The sequence below is a fragment of the Eulemur rufifrons genome, chromosome 11 (assembly GCF_041146395.1).
Source record: "Eulemur rufifrons isolate Redbay chromosome 11, OSU_ERuf_1, whole genome shotgun sequence".
Classification (NCBI taxonomy): Eukaryota; Metazoa; Chordata; class Mammalia; order Primates; family Lemuridae; genus Eulemur; species Eulemur rufifrons.
The window spans coordinates 6,078,806-6,103,518 of record NC_090993.1 but is presented as its reverse complement, the minus strand read 5'-3'; the positions used below and the strand labels follow the sequence as shown (position 1 = coordinate 6,103,518).

The window sequence follows — 24,713 nt, the reverse complement described above, 5'->3', positions numbered from 1 at the left end:
TTCTGAGAACAAATTGAGTCTCTCACCTGTAGTAATTACGGTTATCATTTAAAGAGCTCTACACTGAGGTCTAGAACACGCAAGAGAACAAAGGCTAGAATTAGGTCTTTTCAGAAAAAGAAGGAGGATACTTGTGTCCCAATTGCTCGATCCTATTGCCTCTTCCTGAGTTGATGACTGCCTTGACTTACCACTTCGGATGGAAATGAGCACGTTTCCAGGCTGGACCACGGGTCAGAAGGAGACTCGAGGAGATGCAGGAAAGAGAGCCTGGTGGTGGTGAGAGAGTCTCAGCAAAAACACCTGAGACTCAAACTTGCAACCCATGCTGCCCCCACCACTGCATGTCTTCAGTTAGGTAAAAATATTAGCCTTCTCTCCTCCTTCAATGCAAACCCCACACATGAAAAAATCTTTTAAAAAGCAGTGCTTAAATATATGGCTAATACGAGATTTAGTTTCTAAAATCTGATTGTCACATTATTCTTAGCCAACTCCTGTGGACAGCCCTTTGTTTTCACACAAAAGAATGCGAAACATTAAGAAATGGCCAGTTTTCATATACGTTGTACTCTTAGTATTTTAATCACTTCTGGGGAAAAATGTGTTAGGTAAAAGTTCTAGGAGTAAACTAGTTCAGCGTTTCTAGATGATGGCGTTTGACTCTCATGGACCTCAGTGTTCATTATAAGACTCATCTACAGCTTTGAAAATGTATTAATTATAGGTTTTCTAGCTCTCTTACGGAAGAAAACATTTAGCAGTATGACCGACAAGCAATTAATACTTTTCACCATGAATAATTTATTGAATTGTCACAGTTACGGAGCCTCTATTAGAAAATGCAAATCTTCAATAACTGAAAACACATTTTTCTCAGGAGAATACTCTTGTTGATTAGTGACTCAGCCGAGCATATTGCTAAATGTACAGTATGTACCAGCTGACGGCTCAAAATACACAATGAAAGCAGCTTCGCTAGGCATAGTTAAGTGTGTTAAATGTGCAGGGACATTTGATGAGCTTGAAAAAACACAAGCTCTTGCAGGGGGAAAAAAAAAAAAAAGCCAAATCAGGACAGGGTATTTACAAAAAAAAAAAAAAAAACCTTGCAAATTTCCTGAGGATTATTTTGGTGACCATCAAGAATTTTTCTACTCAATAGTGTCCCTACTAACCATTTTAAGAATTTAGCCCCTAACATGGAAGTTTCAGCATATAAACACAATTATCTCCCATCCAAGATATCTTGGAGACTTTGCATGTATTTATTCATGTTTTATTAAACAAAATTATGGACTAGGCACTATAAACCTTATAAACCTTATAAAGATCAGGTTGTATTCCTAACCTTCAAGAATTCAAAATCTAATAGTATAAATAAGACAAGTCTATGAAGAACTATACTACAAAATAGAGCATGAGTCAACAGATGATAATGATGATAGTTGTAACCATAATACAGATGAAATACTATAGGCATTGAGAGCTTAGTATCATGTCCCTTTCTGCTCATTCAGGCTCCAGAAAACACACAAACTACATAAGGATTCCATTCCTATCAACAAAAACAAGCAGAGCTGGAAGACTTCTGGTAGCGGCAATAGGGAACCTGTAGAAGACTGGGTTTCCTTCACAGTGCATGCTGAACAATTCCCAGGTGGCAGTCCTCTATTTCATCCTTCTTCATGTGATACACAAGTTAATAGATTTTCTTCTGAGGATAGCCTGGCCTCATCCTCCAGGAATGATAACACACATTTCAGGGGATGCCCCACCAACATTATGTGGGACTATCTGTGGGCATGAGGCTTAGGCTCTGAATATATCTGAGTAAAGTGATAACTTCTTGGTCATTGACAGTGAAAAGCAAATGCAGGCAAGATGCTGCATTATTGGAATTATTCAGTTTGAATTATGCAACTGAAACTCCTGGGGAGTTTCTCATTACCTATAAAAATTCCAGACTGTCGTCTCCTGTCACGGTAGTAATCTCTCCCTCCAGAGCATGCAATTATAAAACTCTAGAGCTGGAAGGAATCTTGAAGGTCATAATTTTACACGAGGAAATAGAGGCCACAGAAAAGAAAACAATTTGCCATGAGTCACACGACTAGTTAGCTGGCAGAGTTGAGACTGAGTCACTTCTCTTTGGTCCCACCCAGCCCTGTGATTCTTCCTGGACCACAGCAGTCTGGTTCACTAGAGGCTCTTTCACTCTCTTTCTTTCTCTCCCTCTCTCTGTCTTGCTTTTCTCTGTGAACTGAGCCAGCTCATCAAGAGTGATGCACTTAGATCAAGTGACTCACCAACTGAGATAAGAGCTTGCGAAAGGAAAGAAAATCCTATCTTTGATGTGTAGCTTTATCTAAATCCTGGCTTTGCAAAAAAAAAGAAAGAAAGAGAAATAAATAGAAAATAACAAAGAAACAGGGAATGAACTCCTTATGAGCCATAATATATTATTTATAGTATAAAGTCCTATCTTCAGATATGAAATGCTCTCTATGAATATTTGTTTTCCCTCTATATCTGCTTGCCTATTGCTACTACTAGATTATAAACTTTCAAAAGCAGGGACCATGTTTCCTATATCTATGTGTCAGTTCTTCTCTCCCAAACATTCTCTAACTGAATTATAAATGTCAGGCTTAGAATAATAATGGTAGTAGTATTTATTGTCAGTTCATGGTTCAGGAACTGTTCAGTTATATATGTACGATTCCATTTAGTACTCACAATAAAACTATGACTTCAATTCCATTTATTCCCATTTTTAAATAAGAAAACTCAGATGCAGAGAGGTGAAGCAACTTACTCAATGTCATAGAGCTACTTAATAGTTAAGTAACAGAGCCAGGATTCAAATCAAAGTAGATTTGTTTAAAATGTGTATTCTCAACCACTTTATGAGTGACACTACTGGGCAACGCATTTACTTAGAAAACATGTATTAAGCACTTACTACTTGCCAAACACTGCTATGAATGAGAAATATAGAGGCTCACTAGATAATGGATCCATATAGAGACATACAGATATGTAAACAGACAACTGTAATTGAATAGGATTAGTGCTATAAAAGAAATCCGAAGAAAATACCCTAAGAACACAGAAGAAGGACTCTTAACTCCATCTGAGGCTGAGGAAGGTGATTAGGAAAGGCAGAGGCGAAAACAATGTTGGAACTAAGTCTAAAAGGGTCTTATGAAAAAGTAGACTTTGGGCAGGAATGATATCTAGAATTTCTTTGTATAAGGAGACAAAGCAAACATCCAGCAAAATACTAAGTGTACAGTAATTTCTAAAGAAATGTTTGTACTTGTTAATAAAGGTAGCATGGAAATTTAAATTTTAAGAAAATATTCCACTTGCTCATCGATCATAGTCCCTAAAATATCTTAGCTGATGTCTTAGCTCGAGCTGCCATAATGAAACACCATAGACTGGGTGGCTTAAACAACAGAAAATTGTTTTCTTACATTTCTGGAAGCTACAAGTCCAAGCTCAAGGTGCTAGCATGGTCAGTGTCTGGTGAGAGCTCTCTTCCTGACTTGTAGACAGCTGCCTTCCTGCTGAATTAAATTAAATCATTTAAGTAAAATTATTTAATCTTTGGTAGTTAGTTTCTTTATTTTGTGATATAAGTATATTGGATCATACAACATGTAAGGTTCCAACTTTAAATTTCTTGATATTCTTATGACCCAACTTCCAGGATGATATTTACTGAGTTATTCGTGAAATAGAAAAATCCAATATTTTAAACACATTCTGTACTTTGTAGACTATCATGCACAGTTTAGATTACTCTTTTTAAAAATACAATTAGATTATAATTATACATTAGTTCAGGTAGTGCTGGCTGTTGTAGCAAATAAACCCCAAAATGTAAATGATTCAGACACAATGAAAATGTATTTATTTTCAGTGATGTACAATCTAAAATCAACTCTCACAATTCACTGGCTGAAGGTCAGTGACCTGATCACACCTCGCTGCAAGGAAGCCTGGGAAATGTAATCTAGCTGTGTACTCAGGAAGAGAGGATATGGGTTTAGTGAATACCTAGCCAGTCTTTGTCATAAAACTGGATGCGGGTGTGTGTGTGTGTGCATGCTCACATACACACCATATGATAATAAATTTCTGATGCAATTTTTATTTTTCATATTATCAGAATTCCTATAGATCATGTCTAAAAGATATAGTCCAACAATTGACAGAAGCAGATACATATCGGAGAAAATACTCAACAGCATTACTTATCATGAAATTTAATTAAAACAAAAATAAAGTATCATTTTAGACCTACTAAAATAGCACATATTTTAAATAATGATCACATCCATGTGTATGTGTAAATACAATTATTACAAAACAGCCTTGACAAGAGCAGATCTAAAACAAGTCAATCTCAGGATGTATCCTGGAAGAAACAGACTGTGATTTGATATTAGAAGAAAGATAAGAGTATGATTGGGTGAGAGATACATTTGAAACTTTGACTACCTGAGAAAATAAATAATCTTTCCCTGTCCTCCTTTTCAGGAGATGATAAAGTCCTCCGACTGTGGCACCCCAATATCAGCACCAAGCCAGTGGGGAAACTTGTGGGGCACATGTTCAGTATCACCGAGATAGTAACCAATGAAAAAGATCAACATGTCATCAGCCTTTCCTCTGCAAAGGTAACAAAAAGAAAAGAACAAAAACAAAATACACTATTTTTTCTTTAAAATTAACTTTTGGAAGGCATAGGGTATATATAATTTTTTACTGAAATAGCTGACGGTCGCCAAGAAAAATATTGTCAATATGGAAAAGGAAATGGTAAGCCACTGTTCTCTGTTTCTATTGATTATAGCATAAGAAAAGAACATGTTTAAAGACAAGTGTAAAATAAATACAATATTGGGAAGAGAGCTAATATTATCCTCTACAGTAAAACATGAGAGGCCTTACTATAGATAAAAATAGCATCATTAAAGACAGAAAAATAAGGATTTCTGTTATTGTTGCTATTATTGAACATTGTGTGAAAAATCTTACCAATGTAATAAAATGAAAAAATGACTTATAAATATTATAAATGAGGAGACTGAATTATATTTGCAAATAATGTGACTGCTTGATTTATTAAATCACTTTAAAATTTTTAGAATAGATAAGTTTGATAAGGTGGTTGGTTACAGTAGCAATTAATAAAAAATAAATTTCTATATAAAAACAACAGTGAGGAAAAAAATGGTCAAAGAAGTAGCATTCACAACAGCCAAAAATATGAAATACCTAGGAATAAACTTAATAAGCAATATTCACTATTAACATTAAGATAACCATGAAATTTTACTGGGATATTTTTATTTAAGAACATGAATAGACAGACATACTATGTTCCTATATGGGAATATTATGCTGTAAAAGATACTCAGATTAATCTATATATTTATTGCTATTCAGGATTATTTAAGTATCAGTTTACCAAGTTTGAAGTTAATGTAAAAATATTCTATACAAGAATATCCTAGAAACTTTGGAAGATACAATTATGAGATGGAACTTTCCATGTCAGATATTAAAACATTATAAAACTGAAACAAATAAAACAGAGCAGTGGTCAATGCAGGAATAGGCACATATAGGAAACAAAAGAAAAAAATGTAGGAATTAGTTCATGGGTGGGTGAATTTTGTATATGATAGAAGTAACAGTTCAAATATATAAGCAAAGATGGTTTGTTCATTAAATTTTGGGAAAATTGATTAGCCATAAAGGAAAAAATATGTAATCAGATCATCACTTCATTAATATACAGCACAATGCATTCCATATGGATTAAAGATTTTAAATGTAAAATATAAAACCATAGAAGTTCTAGAATTCTCCAGAAGAAAACACAAGTGAATATTCATATAGCTTTAGAGTAACATGTAAGCATAGCACCTATGGCTAAAGGGAAAATAGATATGACTATTACAAACATTCAAATTTTCTGTAACTTACAATAATAGCTATCATTTGTTAAATGCTTAATGCCAGGCTCTGTGCTCATTATTTTACAAAAACACAACTCATTAGTGCTAATAACAACCCAATAAAGTAATTATCCCAGCCTTAGACATGTAAAGGAAACCAAGATCCAAGTTACATGCACAAAGTCCCAGAGCTATCTAGAGGCAGATACGGGATTGGCTACATGTAACCTGTAGATAGCTCTGTGACTTTGTGCACCTCCCTATACTCATAAACAAAGTTAAAGGAAGACAGCAGATGGGCCAGAAATGCAATACAAAGAACAGAAATTGGAATTATATCACTGTACAAGTAAACAAAAATCTTTAGCAAATCAGTAGGGGAAAAAAGAGAAGTGAAGGGGAAAAGTTTTAAGAACAAAGGAGTATTTACACACTGCCGGATAGAGGTAAAACTGGTGAAAACTTCCTGGGCATTTATTCTAATAAAATAAAATGTAAAAGAATGTTCATTGCATTATTGCTTATATTTATTTAAGAAAGAAAAAAAGAAAAAAAGGAAGGAAGAAAAGAAGAAAGGGAAAAAAAGAAAGAAACAGAGGGAAGGAAAGGAACAGGAAAAAAATGAGAAATTTAGTCTCTAAACATGAGGCTTTAAAAAAAAAAAAAAGCATGGCTGAAAACTTTCCAAATATAGTGAAAGACATAAACCTACAGATTCAAGAAGCTGAGTGAACCTCAAATAGAATAAACCCAAACACCATAATTAAACTTTTGAAAACTAAAGATAAATTCTTGCAAGCAGCCAAAGAAAAATGACACATTATTTATAGAAAACACTGATATGAATGACAGATTTCTCATCTGAAAACTCAGAGGCCAGAGAGAAGTGAAGCAACATTTTTGGAATAGTAAAAGAAAAGAATTGTCAACCATGAATTCTATAGCTGGCAAAAATATCCTTCAGAAATAAAGGGGGAATGTAAAGACTTTCTTAGACAAAACAAAACTAAGAGCATTTGTTACTAGTATAACTACCCTTATCGAATGGCTACAGTAAGTTCTCTAAATAGAAAGAAAATGGCAGAAGGTAGCATGGAATTTCTGAGAGGAAAGAAGAATATTGGAAAGGGCAAAAGAAGGAGTATAAATAATATTCTAGCATACCTCTCGTGAGTTTCTTAAATAATATTTGATTTTTTTTTTTTTTTTGAGATAGAGTATCGCTTTGTTTCCTGGGCTAGAGTGAGTGCCGTGGTGTCAGCCTCGCTCACAGCAACCTCAAACTTCTGGGCTTAAGCGATCCTACTGCCTCAGCCTCCCGAGTAGCTGGGACTACAGGCGTGTGCCACCATGCCCGGCTAATTTTTTCCATATATATTTTTAGTTGGCCAGATAATTTCTTTCTATTTTTAGTAGAGATGGGGTCTTGCTCTTGCTCAGGCTGATCTCGAACTCCTGAACTCGAGTGATCCACCCGCCTCGGCCTCCCAGAGTGCTAGGATTACAGGCGTGAGCCACTGCGCCCAGCCAATATTTGATTTTTAAAACAAAAATTATTATATCATATGACACGTTGTTCAATATACGTAGAAGAAATACTTAGAAAATTATCTTTCAACAGTGGAGAGAGTAAAGAGGCCCAAATAGAAGCAAGGTTTCTATACTTTATTCATAGCACTAGAAACACATTCTCATTTAACCTGTGCATGGCTGTGATAGTGAGGGGTGGGTGATCTCTTGCTCCAGAAGAATGCTCACCAGGAGAAGGGTGGATGCCCTCTCTTCTAGTTTTGCAGTCTTTCCACCAGGATATTATTTTCTTACCCAACTGCTAAAATTATATGTCTAGTCATAGAGCCCAAGTGTTGAACAGCTATGTCAGAGCTACTGTTCTGAACAGGAATTGGCAAAGGTTGAAAAATTCAGAGACAAATATAAACTTCGCTTACATTCATTTCATGACCAAAACCAATGGGAACAAATGGTTGGCAACCCTCTCAAGCACAACTCTAGTTACCAAAAGGCTGATTATTTTCTTCTTTTCTATGAAGATGAGAAATATACATGCTTTGATTATTTATAACAGATTGCAAATGGGTGTAAAAGTTGCTATTTTTCTTAAATTTTCACTTTGGAAGTGATATGCAGAAACCTGAGAAAAGGCAAAGTTTGACTAGATTGTGAGTGTGCTTTAGAGCAAAAAGTAATGGCCTTAAATCAGGTGCCAGGTGACTAATGTCACCAACTTGGCCTATAGGTCAGCTGGGCTTCATCTCATCAGTGACTACATCTAAGATATTCTCACATCTAAGATATTAAAATGAAGATTTTAATACTGTCTCACTTCCAGGCAGCATAGCTAAGAGAATGGACTGTAGAATCAGATAAACCTAAATTGAATTCCTGGCTCTGACAATTACTAGAACTGACCTTGGGTGAGTCAAATAAGATCACTGAGGAGGATAACTGAGTACTTTCCTCATAGGGTTGATGTGAAGATTAAATGAGATAATGCAAGTCAAGAACATAACACAGTACCTGGTATGTAACCAGTCCTCAATAAATGCCAGCAATTAGCATAAAGGCATGTGATCTCTTTTCTCCAGTAGTGGTGATGGGACTTATGTTGATCTGTCCATACTTGTCCTGGACCTCCTTTGTGACCACACAGGTAGAGATCATGGGTGTGGTCCATGCTGTAGAATAGGGTGAGCCTTTCTTTAAAAAAAAAAAAAAATGCTTTGGATGCTATGCAGCACGATACTCATATCTTGTTGATGGTTAACAAATCTTCTCTATGCTCACTGAGCCCTTACTACTCTCACTCTCCACAAGCGACCTCATCTTCTCCTGATCATTTTTTTATTTCAGCATATTACAGGGGTACAAATGTTTAGGTTACATATATTGCCTTTGGACTACCCGAATCACAGCTTCAAGCATGTCCATCCCCCAGAAGGTGCGCACTGCACCCATTAGGTGTGAATATACCCATTCCCTCCTCCCCCCTCCCACCTGCCTGACACCCGATGAATGTTATTACTCTATGTGCACATAAGTGTTGATCAGTTAATATCAGTTTAATGGTGAGTATATGTGGTGCTTATTTTTCCATTCTTGGGATACTTCACTTAGTAGAATGGACTCCAGCTGTATCCAGGATAATACAAGAGGTGCTAGATCACCATTGTTTTTGTGGCTGAGTAGAACTCCATGGTATACGTATACCACATTTTATTAATCTCTATGTGTTGATGGGCACTGGGTTATTTCCACATCTTTGCAGTTGTGAATTGTGCTGCTGTAAACATTCTCATGCAGATGTCTTTTTTATAGAATTTCTTTTTTTCCTTTGGGTAGATGCCCAGTAACGGGATTGCTGAATCAAATGCTAGTTCTACTTGTAGTTGTTTGAGGTGTCTCCATATTACTTTCCATAGAGGTTATATTAGTTTGCAGTCCCACCAGCAGTGTAGGAGTGTTCCTATCTCTCCGCATCCACGCCCACATTTATTGTTTGGGTACTTTTTGATAAAAGCCGTTCTCACCAGAGTTAAGTGATATCTCACTGTGGTTTTGATTTGCATTTCCCTGATGGTTAGAGATGTTGAACATTTTTTCTTATGTTTGTTGGTCATTAGTCTATCTTCTTTTGAAAAGTTTCTGTTCATGTCCTTTGCCCACTTTTTAATGGGGTTGTTTGATTTTTTTCTTTCTGATTTTCCTGAGTTCTATATAGATTCTAGTTAGCCCTTTATCAGATGTGTAGTATACGAATATTTTCTCCCGTTCAGTAGGTTGTCTGTTTGCTCTTGTGATAGTTTCCTTGGCTGTCCAGAAGCTTTTTAATTTGATCAGATCCCATTTATTTATTTTTGTTGTTGCTGTGATTGCCTTTGGAGTCTTCTTCATAAATTCTTTCCCTAGGCCAATGTCTATAAGTCAAGAGGAAATGTTAGGGTAGGAAGGGGGAGTTTGGTTTTTGTATAGCCTAAATTTGTTTACTAGGTATATGTAATAATTTGGTAGTTAAAAAGTTAATTTTTAAAGACATACTGGATGTCTTCATTTTCTGTTTGCCAGTTATCACACAGGAAAAATGTGAAAACAAGATGATAAAATTAACAGGTTTAGTTCCATACACATAGCTAAAAATATAATTTTTCTCACTAAGTTATTTGTAAGAACTTAATACATGCTTTGCACTGAATTCTCTACACAGGTAGTGTGAAATACCTACCATTTGTACTGCACTGTTACATATACCTTGATTTTCAAATATACCATTTTTCTATGTACTACATTAATTCTCAAAAGAGTTTTACAATCTCATATATATTCAGGCTCTTCCATGCAAAGTCACCTAATCAATGAAGTGGCCCTAATTTGATATATCTGGGAACTAAAAATCTTATTAACTTCTTGTGGCCACTGAGTAAAAGTAGGAAGGCAGTTCCTCCACCCACGCTGGTCCCCCGTCTTTCAAAAAGCTGTATCTCCCGATAAGAACAGAGCACAGCCAATTGCTTCCCAGTCTCCCTGTTTGGAACTGGGAGACCTGCTGCAGCCTCTGCCATGGGTCCAGGTGTGGAATGTTTCGGGTCCTCGTGGGTCCAGGTGTGGAAGCTCCTGGTCCTGTCCGTCGCGCAGAGGCTGCCCCGCTGCAGCTGCCTGCTCCAGACCCAGTGCCAGCTCTCTGGTTTCAGCCCATCATTGCTTTGTGCTTCTCTCCCATTGAGATCTAGAGAGAGATATATCTGGCTTTGGAGCCTTGCTGTTCCTTTTTGCTTTCTCTCTTTTATATTTTCTCTATGTTTAGAGAAGAAATGGCACATCAAGGCATAAACTTCTAGCACCTTTCTGACCCGGACCCTAACTCTTTAGTCCTCTTTATGGAAGAGTTTAAAAAATGAGTGGAGGTTAGCTAGATGGGGGAGGCTGTTGAGAGGAAATTACAGATGAGAGGAAGAGTTTGTGTGAATGCACAGAGACTGGGGTAAGAAAGGGGCTTTTTGGGAATGAGAAGCACTTTGGCATGACAGTAACAAAGGGGGCATATAGGGAGAGGGACAGCAGAAAAACCTAGAGGATAGGGGCAGTATAAAGAGGAAGGTCTTTGCCTCCCATAGTCTGGCAATTGCCACTTCCCTAAAATACATATAAAAGACCCAAGGAGCTGAAAACTGAAGAAGAAGAGAGAAGAAAGAGAGAAAACAGTATTACTCTGTAGAGAACATCACAGATTTCAAAATGTATTCACATCACTTCAAAGAGGGAGGAGCTGCCAGCGTCAACATGTCCATTCTAGAAAGAAGAAAATTGAGACTCAGGGAGTTTAAATGATGGCCTAGAACTGGATCCCTCGTCATCTTTTGCCTAGTCCCTTGTTCTTCCCACCAACTGCAATTCAGCGTGTACACCCATACAGCAAGAAGAAGCCATGAATATATCTCAGCCAAAGCAATAAAATCAGAAACTATTTGCAGAGAGATAAATTTCTTTGCTGCACTCTTTGATTTCACTTTTGTGTCTCTTCCTCTATTCGTCTCTCATCTAGGCTCTGAACCTAAATTCATAAACAGTCCATTATATTTGTTTATGATACAAAAGACTGAAAAGGTTCAATGTTCTATCTACTCCCCCCAAATTTGCATTTTCACTAGAACAAAGGAAATAAATTTCAACCGTACAAGTCTGAGAAATACTAGCCTACAGAGGGTGCACATCTGAGCAAAGCCTCCTTGCCAGTGTTCCCTAAATCATATGACTTAGACATCTTAGTGTTCTTACATGTAAGACCAACCTGCCTTAGAAATAGTGAAGATATGAACTCAGTTAACATATAATTAACTCAATTATAAGTGCCTCAAATTAGAAGTTAGTATCTCTGTTAACTAAACTACTTACTAGAGTTTTATATGTAGTTCTGTAAATGGTTACCCATTTATTCAACAAATACTCTGATTTAATAGGTTAATAAAAACTATATGAAAATATTGCTTAAGGCTGATGCATGGCTAGAAAAAATGTTATTCTTGATCAAATCACATTTATTTATGAAATTCAATCACACTGTAACTTGCTAAAAAAAAAAAAAACCAGAATAATGAAGACTACAACCAGTTATTTTGGGGGAAAACTTGACCTAGTTTTGCTGAATTTGTATTTCATTGTTCTTTCTATTCTCTAATAGCAACTCAAGTTCTACTTGAGTAACTACATAGTTCTCTTTCTTCCCTCAAAGGAGAGCTCTAATAACCTATTTCCCCATACTCTTACTATATCTAGACCATCCTTAAAAAACTGCTATTAATATAATTCATATATAATTCATACATCTCTGGGCACAAGGAGGGGGAAGTTCTTAGAAACCTCAGTAAGTAAGATGTCCCCCTCTTTATAAGTCAGGAAAGAACAATTTGAAACCTTCCACTTAAATATAAGTCTTTTTATTTTCCTCATCCATAGTGGAAAGAGAAATGTGGCTTTAACTGTACATAATGATCAGTCTTTTATTATTCCTTCAAATTGTAAAGAGTAATAAATATTAAATACTATGTTCCTCTCCTTCTATAATAGAAAAATCTAGTTCCTAAAGGTACACATTTAAGCAAAGTATAAATCACTGCTGCTATTTTCCTCTGATATTGATGAACAATAATCGAACCAACAACCTAAATTGGAGCTTAGCAAATGTGTGCTCATTGTACGAATAATACTTTGCTGCAAGTTTATAAGAGCACATTTCAGACTTTTAAATGCTTCCTTCACCTAAAAATATTGCGTGGGAAAGGTAAAGTATAAACGGTGGTGAACTGTGTTTTTTGTTCTCCCAGGTTTTCAGGGTGTGGGATATACAGACCCTGTCACTATTACAAGTCTTCCACGACAGCCAGGGAGGCCCGGGAGACATGCAGATTTATTCTATGGTATTTGATGCCAATCACGGCATGCTTGTTACAGGTAAGTGTACCAAATTAATGCCAGATGAACTCATACCTTGATTTTTAACCTTTTTAAAACTAGCACTTGAGCACTAACTAGAAGAAAAACAAAACTAAAAAAGCAATTTATAAGCCATGATTCACTGCAGTAGATATTTAATTCAATTCTACTCTTTCCTATCTTTCTGTGGCTGGGTATATGAAATGTACTCACGCTTCTCTAAAAATACCGAGTTAGTGCTCTAAGTCCTTGAACCTAGGAAGACATGGGTTGGGTTAAACAGAGAAGTAGGATGTAACTTCTTGCTACGTATAGGGCAAATCTAGCTTCCACACTCAGCTCTGTTTTGATTCTTGGGAGTAGGAATATGATCCTATTTTAGAGCGGCTGCACTACATGCTAAGTCAACGCCCCTTTTCTGCAGCGAGGCACTTTGGCCCCATGCATTCTGGTATCGAGGCAATTAATCAGTAAGGAGGGTGCCTGTCCCTCTCACCTGCCTTTGCTTCTAGACAATAATGGAGAGTGAGAATAGAGTCCCAGTGCCAATGCCAACAGACTTGTTGCCAATTTTTCTTGTGGCTTCTTAGAAAGACATGCTTACTAAAGAGACAAGGGGCCCTGCTAGACATTTAGGTTGAACACTGTTCATATGCATACCCTTAGGCTTTAGAAGAAAATGAACAATATTAATAGTAGTTTGGATACAGGGAACTGGAATTGGCAGGCACTGCTTTAGGCACTGCTTAATTATGCAGGTATTTGCCTAACTGAGTCAGGAAGTCTCCAAACCTTGCTTTGAGCTACCCTGATCAAAACAACGTGGAGGCAGGACAAGTTCCAACTGGTTAGAACCAAGATGGTGGAGAAATTGATGGCTTCTTGACCTTGCAACTCATTACCATAAAGCTTTCTAAAAAAACCTCCTACTCCTATCATACACTTGAGGCCATGACACTTCCTGTTTGATCATATTTAGTCAAATGGAGGGCATCACCCTAAGTCCAGGAAAACACCACCCCTTTCCAAGAAATAACAATGAATATTCCTCCCCTTGTTTAGCCTATAATTAAGCTGTTGCTTAAATAGAAGAGCTAAAGGAACTATGGGGCAGGTTCTCCACAGAGAGAGCTATCCTTTACTCTGTGGGGTAGATTTTCTGTACTTTTTGAATAAAACTCACTTTCACTTTATACTGTTGGCTCATTCCTGAATTCTTTATTCCTGAATCTCTTTTACAAAGCCAAGGACCCACTTGGACTTAAGTGATTCCAGCATTGGGAGTCACTTCCCCGTGTCAGTTTCTCCTTCTGGGTTAATCCTGTGGGATTAATTAAGGCAGGGAGGGGGCTGGTGCTATCTCTGCTGGTACAGAATATAATTATTTTTAACTTTTTGTGTTTTTACCCCTGGATTAGGAGTAAACTAGTACTTCATGATTGATAAATAATTTTCTACCTCATAAAACAGAAGTTAGTTCCAGTTGTAAGCACCTCTCCTCTATATAACCTCCTCTCTATTCATGACTATAAGCAAATTTTTTCTTAGTGCTTCAACTCACATATTTGACTGCTGGATTCAGCATTTCCATCCCATTTATCATCAGAGTAACTAAGGACTCAAGTAGCAAGATAAAGATGAAGACAAAGAAGAAGAAGAGGAGGAGGCAGAAGAAGGAAAGGAGGAAGACATTAAAAAAATCAATATTTCTTCCCAATGATAGAGCTCTGTGTATTGCTTCATCACTACACTTGCAGACAGGGACAGCAAACATCAACTTGACGTCAGAATTGCATGAAATTTATCTCTCAGATTTTAATTCCTGCTTTGATTCAAATGAAGCAACCATGGTCATCTTCTAAACCCCGATGACAGCAGCTCCATGTTCTGGAAATGTTTTGTAGAATACGCTGTTGTTATCATTATTACTCTTACTAGGATAACTACCATTTGTATAGTTCCTTTACAAAATGCTGTCATATACTTTTTCATGTGATCTGGACAACCACTACATGAGGTAGTAATTATTATTTTTCCTATTTTATAAATGACAAAGCAGAATCTCAAACAGCCAAACTGACTAGTAGAAGGACAAAAGGTTAAAACACAGAGCTGGCATTTGATCTCAAAATTTCTGACTCCTGAATCCACATTCTTTCTCTGCACTGCATTGTTTCCGAAGCAGTAGTGTAGCTAGCCAAAAAAGAAGAAAATGGCCACTTGTCCATAAACATAGCAAGCTTTGTTGATGCCATTCTGAATAAAGTTAGTTACTGTCAGTATAACATAAAAGGATCTACCAAGAAGCTCCAAGTGTGGTTTGATAATCTGGCTACCATACTTTCTTCACATTTCTATATTGAGGTCTCTGAATTGAGAAATACTACCAGATGAGCCATCTTAGTCCCTCTTTACACATGAACAGATTTTATCTTAAAATTTAAACACTTAGGCAAGTGTTTAGTAACTCCCGCTGAAACTTCTCCTAAAGTTGAGAATTCTTTGGAGAGACTTGAGAAACTCAGTGCAAAGTCTGCCTTTGGGAACTTAATCTCTGCATCAATAAAATAGGAAAGAAGTTTCATTTTTGTTTGAGCCACAGAATGCTTTGAGAGTCTTATTTATATTTCTAGACATTACACTAAAACAGAACACACACAATTAGTTGATTTTGAGATTTAAATCATACTTGCAGTTTATGGTATTACTATAACCAAACCAAGCACCCTTGGAAAAATGCAAGTGAGGAATACTTGCTCCCCATCTACTTCGCAGTGGTGATTTGGAAATTAATCTTATTTAATATTGATGTTGCAAGCCCCCGGTTTGCAATCATTCTCATTCATTACATTTAATAAGAACATGTTTACAGAATGCTTTATCAATTTGTTGGTTGAAAAGGGCTCTGTAACAATAAATTTCAATCACTAAGTGGAAGCTTACCTTCAGCAAAAAGCTGTGCATTATTGCTGTGCACCAGATGGAGAGGCATGCTGTAGGCACAACAAAGAAAGGAAAAAGTGGACTATAAAAAACAGGAAAATGAGGGTCACTGGAAGGATACCAATGAAGTCCAAATGACCTGCATGTGAAAAACCATGAAGTCAAAAATGAACACTTTTCTCTGGCTGAATCACATTTATTTTTTCAAAAATGTTTTAGAATAAGCGAATGTATTTGTAGGCATTGATATTTCTAATCTCACCAATTGGCTGTTTCCAAACCCAACTGCATGGGCAAAATCCTTTATGATGCAAAACTGCTAATATTGGCTATTTATAAGGTGTTTACTTCTATTCCAGGGTCCAGTGTGATGGACATGTATCCGTTAACTAAAATGATACAAGATACAAAACAGATTCCTCACACGCACGAACGAGAAATCAATGTCATGCTTTACAACAAATATTTTCACCAAGTACTCACTATCTGCTCTGAATCCATAATCAAGGTAAGTACATATCAGCTCTTCAGGAAGAAAAAGGCAATGCAGGTAGACTTTTCTTAAAGGTAAAGTGTCGAGTGATTAAGCAAATGTCGTGGCACATATGAGACTGTACGTCAGAGAGACTTTTAAGCTTTCATGAGTACGTGAAAACTAAGCGCTTTAAGCCAGCTCAGACTGCTTGCTGTCAAGCCACATGCTCAACTGAATAAACAAAGCTAGTTCTTACAATCAAAACTGGAATTTTAAAGGAAATATATCAAAGAAAGAGAACTACTCTGTACTTTGATTTTTTTTTTAAACCTAGCTATGGGAAGAGAGTATATATAAATTTATAGGTATTTACTATTAACATAACGTCTATAGGTTCAGGATATGTGCCAAGAGCCTTAAGTGTAGGATCTCATTTAATCTCCCAGCAGTTCTCTGTGCATAGATAAAGAGTTTCATTTTAAAGATGAGGAAACGAGGGCTCAGACAGATGAAGCAACATCCCCCTGAGCATGAGCTGGAGGCCTGGGATATAAACCCAAGTTTGTCTGACATGAGGAATGTGCTCTTTCCACTGCATTCCTCTAGCCCTGCCGTTACTGGGTCCCTAGAAGCCACTGTGCTTGGCTATGCTGTGTCTATCATTAGGACGACTGAAGTCATCTGGTAGTGATGGCTGGAGGTGTTTGCTGCAGATGTTTATCCTTTTATTTCATGCATGCTCTCCAAAAGGAGACGTTATGGACCAGTCGAGAGCATTCCTCTGGAGACCCTTCAAATTCCCTCTCAGACTTTGACCTTCTGTGCTCATCTGCTACAGATTTTCTCAGGCCCAAATCTGAGTTTAGTTGATGATCACTTATTTCTGGTAATGCCTAAAGAGAGAGTAAGTAGAGGGAAACTAAAACTAAAACCTGTCCTGCTTTCATGCAATACTGACCTCTTAAGGGGAAAATGCGGTCCCTGTGTGGGAGAGAAGAGGGGAAAGGAATTCATCTAGGTGAGTTTTCATACCTGACTGGTTGGAGAGGGATGGTACTTCAGGCCAGGAGGTGGGTGACCTCCTGAGAACCATTCACTCAGTGACCCACATTCCTCCTTCTCCCTGAAGGACTCCATCTATAACCAGGGACACGCAGAGGTTAAGAGCATGGGCTCTAGCTCTAGATTGACTTCATCCAAATTCCAGCTCTAGCACTTCCCAGCCAGTGGCCTTCATCATCTGGCCCCCTGACTATTTCATCAGCTACATGTCCTTCCTGCTCCCTCTCTCGCTCAGCTGCAGCAGCTCTCTTTCAGTTCCCTGGAGGAAAGATGCACTTTCCCATCTCTAGGACTTTGCGTGTGCTGTCCCCACCCCCCCACCCCTTCTAGAGGGCAACCATTCTGTGTTGCCAGTTCAGTTCTCTTACTCACCGGCAGTCTAATTCACATCAGAACTTGGCAGATCCACAAAGAGGGAGAGATTCAGACCACAAGTCTGCAGGTGTAAAGCCTCTGCAGTATTGCCAAAGAGAGAGAATAGGTCTCGACATGTTTCTGGATTTTCTAATGGCACCCAGCCTAATTACACAGCTGCCTCCGCTGAAGTCTCAGTCTCTCTCTCTGTGTGTGTCTCTCTCTCTCTCTCCACCCAGGCCCATGTCCCTAGTCAGAACATTCCTTGGAAAGGTCAGCAAGCTCCTTCCTCAGGGTTCTTTTAGTACCATGCTGTTAATCACAGAGCCTGTTCTGTGACCCCTGGCTACTTTAGATGAGTGTCGACAGAAAATAAATCCAGTTTGGTTTTTTTGTCTGCCGTACTTGTAATTGTTCCGTGTCTATCTTGCAGCTAGCCTGGCTTCAGACTTACAGCAGCCACTGAACACTTCCTCCACAGCCAGGGGCTGCCTGGAATAGAGTCGCTGCCTGATTCAGCCACCTACCTTTGCAGCAGACACGGTCCAGCATAGCACAGCAACTAGGAGACAGCACTTGACCTTTTAGACCTTTCTTTGACCAAACTAACATTCAGGGTAGAGTGTTGGGAAAAGTCTTAGATGTGCTGAGTACCAGTTTTGAGGCTGTTTTCAATATGGTAAAATTTTGATAAGAATTGAAGGGCATATGGATTATTTGATATTTTTGTCCCCTCCTATAGGTATGGGAACTTGAGACTGGCCTCCAAATCTACCAGATTTTAGACCCTCATGGCTTGAACGTTGAACTGACTTCTGCAGCTATCGATGAAAGTGGATTTCTTTTTGCCACAGGAGCATATAATGGTCAGACTAATAGCCAGAATATGCCTCCCTGCTTTAGTGTCCTGAGAATTTGTGCTAGGGACTCATTAGTTCTCTGGGGTAGAGGGGGAGCATGAATCAGGCTGGAATATGTAGGCCTGCCATAAAATTCCTGTGCCTGAGTGAACGCTGCTAGACTTTCTTATCTAATGAGCATCAATGTCTGGATGTTGATATTAAAAATATTCAGTAGCTTACATTGCATTTATATAGTTGCTTTAATGGTTTGCAAAAGTCTTTCCTATGTACCATCTCATTTAATCTTCGGTGGGGCTCATCTGTGTTGCACTAACTCATTCTATCCTTCTACTCTTGGCTACCACCAGCTAAGAGATAGATATCAGATTCGGTGCTTGCTAGCAATGGTTTTACTGACAGCAGATTTTTGGACTAGATAAAATACCCTGCCAGCTTTGTTTTATAACCCCTAGAATTCTATACTGGACTTGTTTACGTGTCCGGGCTCCTGGAGGGCATGTGCCATGTCTAGCTGGAGAGGATGTCAGGCCCAGGTTGTGTCATGTCATTTGATGTTCCTCGTGTTGTCGAGCACTGCATGGAACTTCCGGGAAGGAGATGCCCTGCCTTTCACCTCCCTTTGTTCTGAAGCCCCATAAAAGAATTGCTTTATCTAGACAATATGACCAACTGCACACACTACTGAGAAGAGAAGAAGCTCAGATAGGAGAGTCTGAGGGTAGATTTCAAGACATTGCCCCTGTTTATTTATTTATATTTTTGTTTGTTTCTTTGGGGTTTTTTGAAAGGGTCTTCTTTGTTGCCCCAGCTAGAGTGCAGGAGCATCTTCAGAGCTCGCTGCAGCCTCCAATTCCTGGGCTCAAGTGATTCTCCTGCCTCAGGCTCCCTAGTAGCTGGGACTATAGGCCTGTGCCACCACACCCAACTAATTTTTTAAAATTTTTGTAGAGATGGGGTCTCGCTATTGCCCAGGCTGGTCTGAAACTCTAGGCCTCAAGTGGTCCTCCTGCCTGGGCCTCCCAAAATGCTGGGATTACAGGTGTGAGCCACCACACCCGGCCCCTATTTATTTTTTATAGGCCTGTGACAAATCAAGGCATCCAGAAATATATTTCATGCGCAGCAAGCCTGGGAAGACTCACCCATCAGTCTTAGTAGGAAATAAATATAGGGTAAATTCTTGGCAGAAAGCTTTCAATTGGATGAATTTTCCCTGAGCTAAAAGCCAAGCTTTCTATAAATCATTTTTACCCACGTAGTCTCTTCTCTGTGTGCTCAGGAACAGTCAAAATCTGGGACTTTGGCAGTGGGCAGGAGATGAAAGTGCTGCCAGAAGGAAAAGACTGGAAGGAGGAAGAGCACTGGCTGCATCGTCTGATCTTCCTCAAATCCCAGGAGAAGCACCAGTACCTGGTCCTCGCCTTGGAGCGCAATGGAACCATCAAAATGATCCAGGTTTACGATCCCATCTTTATATTTGTACTGAAGGTGCCCTCCTCCAGCAAATCAAATGAGTCAGTGAATAATCCCCGTTTAACTCCTCTCTTGCCAGCCAGCTAGAGCTAGTATTTATCCTCAGTCCTCCTGTGATGCTCCTAAGTAACTTTGCCCAGTTTCAGGCAAAGGAGAGAAAAGAATAGCTGCCCAGCCACAGCATCCTGCCAATCAGGCTTTTGCTGAAGGATTAGTCAGGGTCCTCTACAGCTGGGATCAGAAATATCCAATTCCCTCGCAGCTGCCACCTCTGACATTGTTTATACCCTTGTTTGGGAGCAATTCACTGGCAGAACCACTCCCCAGCAGGCTCTGTCCCTTATAAATCATAATGCATTCGGGGACGCTCAAGTCACTTTTTCCGTTTGTCACTAAAATTGCTTTGTTTATTTTAAGGTTAATGATGCAATCTGCTCAGGGCTGTTTTGGGAGGATTGAGGCAGGCTAATTTATTTTTCCTGTGAATCTGTTACCACCTAGGAATGCTAATGCCTTCTTCAAATTTAAAACGAAGGTTAGACTAGATCATTTATTCTGGCTGTTGAGTGGCTCTCACCCTGTCACCTAGAACTCAAGGACCCTCTGCCTTCCTTATTCCCCTTCTGACAGCTAAGAACAGAAAAACGTCTTGACTAGTATGGCAATCATGAAGTACTAGCTTGATTAAGATAACTGACGACCTTAAGGATGGAAAAAAGGAGTGAAAAACTTCCCTCATGTGATAGACTCTTCCCTTGCTGTCTGAGCAACCCAAAATGGCACTCTAGAAAGGCATTTCCTACCAATACACTCGAAAACACAGCAATATGTTGATTTTCCTTCTTTAAGTTGGTGCAATTTGTCTTCAGGAAGCCCTGTTGTCACAAACACTCCTTTTTTATAGGCTCCAAAAAGTGGCATGGAACTATTAACATGTCAAAATTTTGAGGGGTTCTACCGTAGCATTTTTCACTTTGATTATTCTGATTCTCCATTGAGAATCTGTAGATTGAGCTTGGTAAGGGCTGAGAACCTCTGTTATTCATATTTGTGTTCTTGTCCTGCCCAGAGTAGGTGCTCATTAAGGATGGAAAGAATGAGGAAATATAAGAAACCTCTTGTAAAATAGACAATAGTAAATGTATGGGGAGGGGTATTTGGAAAGTTTTACTAATGTTGGAGGGGGCAGCTTCACAATATGGATAATGTTGAAAGCACAGTTGTTTATTTATTATTAATGTATTATTATTATTTACCTATTCAAAAATATGGTTTGATTTACATACTTATTTTCCATAATATTGAGTGAAATACACAAGTTGAAGAAAAGTCCATACAGTTTGATAATATCATAAAATGGTTTAAAGTCTGAAAGTAATATCATATATATGTAGAAGATATGTGTGCATATGTAGAGATAGTAAAATTTTCATGACTCATGTCATATTCAGGTTACTGGTTACTCGGGGAAGAAAGATAAATTGTATTAGCAAGGGATAGACGGGGCTTAAGATTTGATAAAACTGGTTTATGGATATATCAGAGCATGTGCTATTTTTCTCTATCTCTTTAAAACAACTCAAAATAATTAATTGAATTTTTCATATACCCCGTGGATTTCTATTAAAGGGTAGGGAAGATGATATTTACCTCATGGTGATTTGGAAGCTGCCTGATGCTATACCTTTCCTGCAAGATGGGAATCGCATTGTGCATCTGAGGACGTCTCGTAGAGATAAGAACGTGTCTCTTCCTTTCCCAGATGTCGAGTTAATAGTTGAGAGAAGCTTTTCTCCACACACTAATGTAAGTTTCATTTCTTATTGGTTTTTTTTTTTTTAATTTTTACTTTTTGGTATGAAAAAGTTACAAATATATATAAAAATACAGAAAATAATACAGAGAACTTCCAGGTACCATTGCTCAGCTTCAAAAATTTTCTGTGCCTGGCCACATATTCTCTTTTCTCACCACTTCCCCCTGACCACCCCCAATGGATGTGGAATAAATCCCAGACATTATGCCATTGCATCTCTGTACATCTCAGGCCATATCTCTGAACAATAATGACTCTCAAAAATGATAATGATACCATTATTTTCTAAAATATTTTTAATTTAATCTACAAGAAGTCCTTAATATCATCACATATTCACTCAGTGTTCAAATTTCCCAGATTTCCTCATAATTTGTTTTTATAGTTTGCTTCGATCAAGACCCGCACGAAGACCATTTGTGGCACTTCGTTGATAAATCTATTAAATATCTTTTCATCTCTGAATATCTTTCCATCTCTCTTTCCTTACAATTTACGTATTAAAGAAACTGGACAGCTGGTGCCATAGTTACTCAATTTCTGGATTTTGCTGATTGCACCCTCGTGATGTTGTTTAAGACATTCCTCTGCACTTCCTGCACTCTGGTAGTTAAAGCTGGAGGCTTAATTGGCTGCAACTCTTTTTTTTTCCTTATCAAGACCCCTTTGTAGATGGTGTCGTGTACTTCCATCGTGATTCACATGATGACTGGTTGTCTTTTTTGGTACGTCAGCAGCCACTGGTGATCACGCCCTGTGTCTATCATTTCATTCAGAGTTGCCGTTTTGCTGTTCCGCTTCATTTATTACTAGAATGTGTCTTTAGAGAAAACCTCTCCTTCATCAAATATCTGGTTACACTGAGGTACAGTTTATACAGAAAAGCAAAATAATTGATGACTTGTTCCCTTTTATCAGTTTTCAAAATAAGGGATAGGTTCTCCAGCATCTTCCAAAGGTGGCCAGTGAATTTTGTTTATTTAATAACATTATCAACTCACAAAGTTAAATATTCTTGATGTGCTCCAGTCAATTGCATTTGTTATTATTATGAATGCTCCAATCATCCCATGTCAAGCTGGTTATAGCCTCTTCAGGCTCCTGAGTTCTTTGGACAAGACCCCAGTCGTTCTGGATAGCTCTGGATATGACAAGTTGTTCCAGGCTCATGTTGCACATTTTTCTATCTAAGCTGTTGTTCTTTTTCTTCTAATGTTTTAAAATATTTTGGCATATTAGGAAGATATATGTATGTATCAATAATTAGGTAGATACTATGGATATCAGTCCTTTGTGATATAAGTTCCAAATATTTTTTCCAATTTCTTATTAGTGTTTACATGTTTGCCATGGCAATGCTAACTTCTGAAAAGCTGAATGGAGATGAGGCTTCTGGTTTTCAGGAGCTACGTCTTAGAAACAATCACAGGCTTCTTCAGGCTTCATTTGGGGATCTAAAAATAGCTCATCTATCTATCTAAAAATAACTCATCTCTCCGAAAACACCTAGGTCTTTTAAATTCTTTTAGATTTTACTAAGAAGGTTAAGTTTGGGACCACATCAGAAGGTCATAAAATGGTTGTCAAATTTTTCTGGCCAATTAATTTTTATCATTTTAATATCATATAATTTTAACTAGAGAGGAATGGTGGAGCAGTCAGAACACACATATTTCTCCATTAAGTTTGCCATCTTATCAGTGCAGTTTGCAGCACTCCAAAACAATTGCAATGATAACATTGAAGATCGCTGACCAGAGATCACCATAACAGATATAATAATAATAAAAAAGTTTGAAATATTGCAAAAATTGCCAAAATGTGATACAGAGACACAAAGTAAATACATGCTGTTAAAAAAAAATCACACCAATAGACCTGCTCAACACAAGGTTGCCACAAACCTTCATTTCACAAAATACACAATATCTCCAAAGCACAATAAAGTAATGCACGATGAAACGAGGTGTGCGTGCACTAACTGGAGTTTGGATGCCTTTCAAAATATTTCAGAAGTAGCCATATATATTGAGTTAGACAACTTAATTTAAAATCTCTTCGAAAAGCTATTTTTGTGAGATGCTGATACTTCCTCAACAAAGCAGGCTAATGTGTGCCCATGTGAGGGATGAAGTGTTTGGGACATATGTTTGATGCTGAAGAACAGAGAAATGAGAAAGCTGTCCCCTTTTTGTTCCTATAAAAATATAAACCAATTGGTTTTTTTTCAATGAGAAGCTTCATCAACTTTGTTTGCTCTAATATTAGCTCAAACCACTGATATCTTTCAGCTTTTACAGAGATAAGTGGTCAGACACTGAAGAATGCAAGAAAACTGCAGTCGTAGAGGGAGCAATTAAAGTCTTTTTTCTTCCCTGCCTTTAGTGTAACAACCATAATATAATTTAAGAGAGAATAATACAGCTTGTGTTATAGAATTTGGAAACTATCATTTTATCTTAGGACAGAGAGATATTGTATTATTTTTCCTCATATTGAAACAAATGTCACTTTAGCACTGCAATTTGAATTTTACTATTGCTAGTTTAAATGATAAGTAAGTTTTATTGTTAGCTAAAAGGACTTTGAAATCAATATATACAGTGACTTTGTCATAATAACATCACCATGTAATGTGCACAAATATAGAACAAAATGCACCTCTTCGTAGAGTAATTCTAGCCTACTTCTCTTCCCAAGTCTACACATCATTGGAAACTCTGGGTTCAGTTATATATATTTGATATATGAAACCTTATTTATAGCCAATGAAAACAGAAAGAAGATGAATGTGTAGTGAGTCA

The 24,713-nt window shown here is 37.8% G+C and overlaps 1 protein-coding gene across 1 annotated transcript in view; it reads left to right on the top strand.

The window, feature by feature from the left end:
- The window catches only part of WDR64 (WD repeat domain 64), an 80,934-nt gene that overhangs the window by 34,659 nt on the left and 21,562 nt on the right, over positions 1 to 24,713 (top strand). Inside the window, exons 10-15 of the mRNA XM_069484649.1 lie at positions 4,552 to 4,691; positions 12,815 to 12,941; positions 16,226 to 16,374; positions 18,500 to 18,623; positions 19,900 to 20,075; positions 21,723 to 21,899. Of these exons, the coding sequence (XP_069340750.1) occupies positions 4,552 to 4,691; positions 12,815 to 12,941; positions 16,226 to 16,374; positions 18,500 to 18,623; positions 19,900 to 20,075; positions 21,723 to 21,899 (893 nt within the window). The remainder of the gene's footprint in view (positions 1 to 4,551; positions 4,692 to 12,814; positions 12,942 to 16,225; positions 16,375 to 18,499; positions 18,624 to 19,899; positions 20,076 to 21,722; positions 21,900 to 24,713) is intronic.